Below are 7,062 nucleotides of genomic sequence, written 5' to 3'. Positions count from 1 at the left end.
TTATTTATTTATCTTCAGAGGGAAAGGGAAGGAGAGAGGGAGAGAAACATCAATGCATGGCCGCCTCTCGGGGGTCCCCCGCCAGGAACTGGCCTGCAACCCAGGCATGTTCCCTGACTGGGAATCGAACCAAGATCGTCTGGTTCGCAGGCCCGCACTCAATCCACTGAGCTACACCAGCCAGGGCAATTTTATTTTTGAGTCAGTTCTCCAGCTCTCACAGAACTTCCCACAGGAGGATGGTGAGAGGATGGCAGCCAACTGGATAAGCACTCATCAAGTCTGACACAACGCAGTCTCCATGCCCTGGATTGTTTGCTATCAGTTTAACAAAGGTCTTGTCCAAAACATGCTCACCTGTCTTCATTTATGTTACAAAGAGGCCTGGATGGGATCCACTGAAGTAATCATTCGGTTATCCCTGCCACTAAACATTTTGCCCTTCGGGGCCATTTCCTCAACAAACTCTTCCCAAAGCCTTAGGGATCAGGGGAAGACAGAAGGAGGAAGCCAGCAACTAAAGACCAGGTCCTTGCAGAGAGACAATCACGAAAGTGTTGGTGCACTACCACTTGCGCTACAGGCTAACATCCTTTGGGTCCCTATGGTCCCTCTTGCTCCAGGAATCTGTAGCACTTTTCCTGAAGGAAAGTCCTGCGTACAGAAATTTGAAGCACTTTTGCATAATACAACAGCCACAGCCCCTAAGCTGGGTGTTGCTTCTGCCAGGCATCACCTGCTACTGGAACACTGGTTTGTGTCTGGTGTCTGAAGCAGGAAGTCAATAGAGAACACGCCCCTGCTGGAAAATGCTCTATGAAGGCTGTTTTATCACAGCCAGGTGATCATTTCTGCAGCCATCATTGCACTGCTAGTTCGTCAAGGCTGCTTTCCATGAAGTAAGATGACGGGCCCAAACTAGGCCTCTCTTAACTCTTGGGCTCTGACTTAAACAGAGGAAGAAGCTGACCATTGGAATCTCATGCTCCAAAGAAGAATATACCAAAATCTCATTGTCTCTCTCTCTCTCTTTTTGCTTTTATTGAGGTCTGTATGCAGTCTTTCTATTGTTACGGATTCTTAAAAGAAGTACAATTTCTTCTATCTTGATAGGAACTGATTTGGAGAAACTAGGTGGACAATGTTCTCAAGCACCTATGAGGGCTCTCCTGATCACTAGAATGTCAGGTGACATGTCTTCCAAGTCTCCTTAATGAAACAGATATGCTCTCCAGATAACTAATCCCGTAGAGTGCAGACACCATTCCTCAAGCAGCCCCTTCACTCTTCCAACTGCCCAAAAGACATTAACCACACGATCTTGGGTCTGATGGCCATAAGGAGCTCACATCCTTTTCCCTGCAGAACATGAACACTCAGTCACACCCTTAGCCTCTGCACACCTTGGACAACATTGCACTTGAGATCACCAAGACTTCCAGTCACTCAACCACAATTAGCTGTGCATTGTCCTTCTCCACAGATTTGTTGCCCAGAGCATTTCTAATACGAGCCCAGAAGAGTGGCCTCTCATGGACACTGTCTGGCCAGGTGATAAACGTCTGCCTGTTCACAAGTTTCCTGAGTCGGTGGTAGCTGGATAACTTATAGTTTGGGATCTCTTCCAGGAAGATCAGGATGATGACGTCCTGGTGCTCGTAGAACATCTTGATGCTGGCCAGCTGCACTTCGAGGCGGCACCATTCGCTGTGCAGGTAGTGGTTACTGACCACACACAGAGTCTTCCTGCTGGTGTTGATGGCGTTCTGAATGTTCTCAAAGATGTCCATCCCAGGTTCAAAGTCCCGGTGGTGAAGACAGAGCTTAAAGGTGGGCTGGCCATCTTTTTCAAGGGCTGGAACAAGCTCTTCATATACCCACTGCTCATCAGTGGCAGTGAAAGAGACGAAGGCATCATAGAGGAACTCTTTCTCTGTCCTATGCCACTTGGCCAGGTACCAGGCTCGAAATATGTAGAGCCCATACCATAGAGATGAGGTTATTTTGGCACCAAACCAAGAGAAGACCATTGTCATGAGGACCAGACTGAAGGAGCAGAAGAAGTAAACCTTCGCCAGGTCAAAATTGCACAAAGCATCATCGAAATCTACCAACAAACTCTGGGTATTAGGCTGCTGACAAGGGTAGCTCCGGAGGTAAGGGATATGGACGTTTGCCGTGTTTATGGACCAGTTCTTGAGCCACACATTGTCACAGTTGCACCGAAGTTTGTTCCCATAGAGATCAAAGTATCTCAGGGACTTCAAGTTCTCCAGATGACTTTGATTAATGACTTGTAGATTGTTGAATCTTAAAGAGAAGACCTGAAGGCTTTCTAAGCCAGAGAACATGCCGGGAATCAGTGACTCAATGTTGTTGTTTTCCAGGCGCAGCATTTGTAGTCTTTTGAGTTTTTGGAACAAGGAAACATTTAAATAGAGACTCCGGTCTCCAGATTTTGTTCCTGAGATATCCAGCTTCGTGAGATTAGTCAGGCAGTCAAATTGGAGATGGTCCAAGAATACCATGGAATTTTGGCCTAGGAGTAGCTCCTGCAAGGCTTTTAGCCCATGGAAGAAGTTGGTCGGAACAACCTGAATCCCATGCATTTGTCCTTCAAGGTTGAGTTGTTTCAAAGACTTGAGGTTCATAAATGGGGGAAAGCTTAAGGTCCTGGTGGTTTCATATGTAATTTTGTTAAAACTGAGATTCAAAACTTCTAGATTTTCAAGGCCCAAGAAAATATTTTCACTGAAGCTTGACAAGATATTGTATGCCAGGTCAAGTTTAGTAAGGTAAGTAAGGCCAGAAAATGCATTCTTCTCTATACTATTCAGGCGGTTCTGGGAGAGAATCAGAACTTGGAGTTTCTTCAGAAAATGAAAGGTTTTGGATTTTAGGGTTCGAAGATTATTGTATCCGAGGTCTAAAATCTCTAAATTTGGAAACTGAGCAAAGAAATATTTGTCGATTTGCACTATCCAGCATCCAGCCACGTTGAGCTCCTTCAAAGAATACAGCCCGTAGAAGGCCAGAGCACTGAGTTCTGTGATGGGATTTTTAGAGAGGAAAAGAAACTGTAGGGACCTCAGGGGTGAAAATGCAAAATCTGGAAATCTTTGAAACTTGTTGTGACTCAGATCTAGGGTCGTCAAGTTCTGGAGGACACTCCAGGTCTGGTTGGTGACAAAGGAAAGTTGGCACCTGTCCAGTTGCAGCCTTTGGAGGCTGGGTAAGCCATTGAACTCACTGTCATTGAGGTGAACCAGATTAATGTTTTGTTTCAGGTCAAGGGACAAAAGCCTGGTACAGTTGGCAAGATGCTTTATGTCCCCTGCCCTAGTGGTCTTTTTCCTAAAGACCAAGGCCTCTAACATGGGCAAGTTTCTGAGGAAATGACACACACTGCTGACGTTTACTAAATGACTGCCTCTAAACTCCTGGTCGCTAAGGTCTATTTCGCTTAGATTCTGTAGGTGTTTGGCTGGAAGCATCTCCAGTCTCACCGATGTCCCACTCAGATTCAAGCTCCTCAGCTGGGGCAGAGTTTCCAGAGCCACATGCTGGATGTCTGCCAGGCTGTTCTGAGAGACATCCAGAGTGGTCACATTAGGCAGTGACAAAGCAGAGAAATTTAATTCCATTAGCTGGTTCCTCTGCAGGCTCAGCTGGGTCAGGGAGACCAATGACCTGGGGCTGTGGTCCAAGGTGCTGATGTTGTTGCGAGTGAGATCAAGGTATGCCAGGCATGGGAGATGCTGGATGGCTTCGAGAACATTTGAAAAATTGGTAATATGGTTTCTAGACAAGTTTAAGTGTTTCAATTTGAAAAGAGGGACAAAGGCATTTTTGTGAATATTGGTAATTTGATTATGGCTCAGGAGCAAAGTCTCCAAGTTGGACAGGCCCTCAAAGGAGTCATTCACACTGCGAATATTATTTTCTACCAAGTTCAAAAGGGTCAGATTTTCAAGTCCCCAAAAAGCCCTCTTCTCAATCTTCCAAATGGAGTTCCACTCCAGTCGCAAGTCTACCAGAGCGGACAGATTAGTAAAGCCGTAAGGAGGAAGGGTTTGAATTTGGTTTTGTGTCAGGTTGAGGTGAGTAGTGTATCCCGGGATGTCAGAAATGGCCTCTGTCAGGTTGGCGATCTTCTTCCGAATACAGAAAACATGGTGAATGTCCAATTCATACTGTGCACATTTACTGAATCCGTATGTCTCTGCCAAAGACAGCAGAGAAAATCCAATGGCAATGAGGCAGAGCTGCTGAGGAGGCAAGGGGTTCTCCAAGCCCATCTTGTCAGCCCCAGACGTCAGAGTTACTGTTAGAAAGAATACGCCTTCCGTGACTGATGCTCATTTTTGAAGAAATGATCCTTCCATGTGACTCTGCTGCAAAGAAAAGAGAGAGAGTCATTTTGTTTAAATTTCTCTGTCAATATCTCCTCGCTCCTTCAAGAAGATGAAACAAAAATTCTCGCCAAGTTAACTCCCGAAACAAATCCATTTCTTTTTAAAATTTTTAAATTTATTTTTATTTTTAAAAAGATTTTATTTATTTATTTTTAGACAGAGGGGAAGGGAGGGTAGAAAGAGAGGGAGAGAAACATCAATGTGTGGTTGCCTCTCATGTGGCCCTCACTGGGGACCTGGCCTGCAACCCAGATATGTGCCCTGACTGGGAATCGAACCAGCGACTCTTTGGTTCACAGCCCACGCTCAATCCACTGAGCTATACCAGCCAGGGCTGATTGACATATTTCTGAATATTTGAGATTTTAAGAGTCTTTCCATATATTTGGTAGCCATTTGGAGTTTTCCTTCAGTGACCTGCTAGGTATATTCTTTTTCCATTTACCAATGGGGTTTCTGGTATATTAATCCCTTTGTGGTTTGATGATTTAAAGATCTTCCATCACTTAACATTGTCTATGATATTCTTTGTTGACTAGAAATTTGTCATCACGATGTGATAAAAAGCCTTTTTTTCCTTTATGATTTTGCATGTGGCTTCTTTTTTTAAAGATTTTATTTATTTACCTTTAGAGGGGAAGGGAAAGAGAGAGGGAGAGAAATATCAATGTATGGTTGCCTCTCATGCATCCCCTGCTGGGAACTGGCCTGCAATCCAAGCACGTGCTCTGACTGGGAATCGAACCATGATCCTCTGGCTCACAGGCCCGTCCTGAACTCTTTTCTGTTCCTTTGTTTACTAATTATTTCCTACAAGGGTGCCAGGCCATTTTATTACTATGGCTTTAAAGTATATCTTAATATGGGAAAAATGCAGACAACTGTAATTGAACAGCAATAACGCAATTTTTAAAAAAGAATAAATTAACATAAAGGTAACAAAAGAAAATATATCTTAATATCTTATTTTTAAGATTTTATTCATTTATTTTTAGACAGTGGGGAAAGGTGGAAGAAAGAGAGGGAAACATCAGTATGCAGTTGCCTCCCTTGTGCCCCCTAATGGGGACCTGGTCTGCAAACCAGGCATGTGCCCTGACTGGGAATCGAACAGGAGACCTTTTGGATCACAGGCTGGTACTCAATCCACTGAGCCACACCAGCCAGGGTGTATATCTTAATATCTAATAGGATGAATCCTTTGTCTTTGCCCTTCTCTCTCAAGTTGATTTTTAGAGTAATAAGCAATTCATGAAATATCTTTCATAATTTAGATATGGATATATCTCCCAATATCTAAATACAATTCAGTCTACCAGCTTTCCCCTGAAGTCTTGCTGGAATTTGATTTTGCACTGCACTGAATTTGCAAGTTAATGTGAGGTGGATGGTACAATTATCATGTTAAATCACCCCAAGTATGGACATGGTATATCTTCATGTAGTCAAAATATCCCTTGTATTTTAAATAGTTTTTAAATATTCTCTGTACAATTTTGTGTTTTCTAGAAACTTTTTGATTTTATTATTTTAAGGGATATATTTTACCCCTATTTAATTTTCTAGTTAGGTATAGCAAGAGTACCATAAGTTTTGAGTTCTTTGTGTTATCGTTAATCATAAGTAATAGAAAGCTTTCTGAACTGTCTTAATAATTTTTAAAATGGGACTGTATAGTCTTTTAGGTTTATCTGTTAATGATTATATTCTCTACAAGTAATGGAATTTATATATCTTTCTAAAATTCATATTGAATACATTTCCTATCCTTTCTTTATGTTGATCTTACATAATATTGGTCACAACTTCCAATACTATGTTAAATTATAGTGATGATAGAAAATGTTTTTTTTAAGATTTTATTTATTTATCTTTAGAGGGAGAGGAAAGGAGAGAGGGAGAGAAATATCAATGTATGGTTGCCTCTTGTTCAACCCCTGCTGGGAACTGGCCTGCAACCCAGACATGTGCCCTGACTGGGAATCAAACCATGGTTGTTCGGTTCACAGGCCCACACTCTATCCACTGAGGTACACCAGCCAGGGCTGGAAAATGTTTTTTTTGTTAATAGGATGGCATCTATAGATTTTTCCATTGATTATTTTATTTGTTGTCAGCTTCGGTATATAGCAAGTCAGAGAAGTTTCCTCCTACTCCTAATTTGTAAAGAAAGAATATGGTTGAGTTTCACCAGAACACAAACAAGGGAGGGGGAAACAGGGCCATTAACTGAGGGAGAGTGTACAGGGAAAAGGACTTCCTTGTACAAATGATAAATTGGCTCTAATACAGCAGCATGAGCATGGGCATTGCTGTCTCACTACAAAACTCAGCAAGGCCAATATTCTTTTTTTAAATATATTTTATTGATTATGCCATTAGAGTTGTCCTATTCCCCCCTTCATTCCCCTCCACCCTGCACACCCCTCCCTCATCATTCCCCGCCTTTAGTTTATGTCCATGTGTCACAAGTTCTTTAGATTCTGTATTTCCCATAGTATTCTTGCCCTCCCCTGTCTATTTTCTACCTACCATCTATGCTAATTATTCTCTGTACCTTCTCCCCCTTCTCCTCCTCTCAATCCCCTGTTGCTAACCCTCCATGTGATCTCTATTTCTATGGTTCGGCTCCCGATCTAGCTGTCCT

General features: G+C 42.7%; 1 protein-coding gene across 1 annotated transcript; it reads right to left on the bottom strand.

The window, feature by feature from the left end:
* Positions 1 to 1,030: 1,030 nt before the first annotated feature.
* On the bottom strand, positions 1,031 to 4,367 carry LOC118996746 (toll-like receptor 13). The gene has a single exon (XM_037060299.1). The coding sequence runs from the start codon at positions 4,296 to 4,298 to the stop codon at positions 1,443 to 1,445; it is 2,856 nt and encodes a 951-aa protein (XP_036916194.1). The 5' UTR covers positions 4,299 to 4,367; the 3' UTR covers positions 1,031 to 1,442.
* Positions 4,368 to 7,062: the final 2,695 nt, after the last annotated feature.

Source organism: Sturnira hondurensis, unplaced genomic scaffold (genome assembly GCF_014824575.4).
Source record: "Sturnira hondurensis isolate 20B ecotype Veracruz unplaced genomic scaffold, ASM1482457v3 Scaffold0011576, whole genome shotgun sequence".
Lineage (NCBI taxonomy): Eukaryota > Metazoa > Chordata > Mammalia > Chiroptera > Phyllostomidae > Sturnira > Sturnira hondurensis.
This window is presented reverse-complemented; position numbering and strand designations above follow the sequence as displayed.

What these genes read in the sequence shown, in the direction of transcription:
- LOC118996746 (XM_037060299.1), bottom strand. Translation starts at nt 4,298, where the DNA reads ATGGGCTTGGAGAACCCCTTGCCTCCTCAGCAGCTCTGCCTCATTGCC.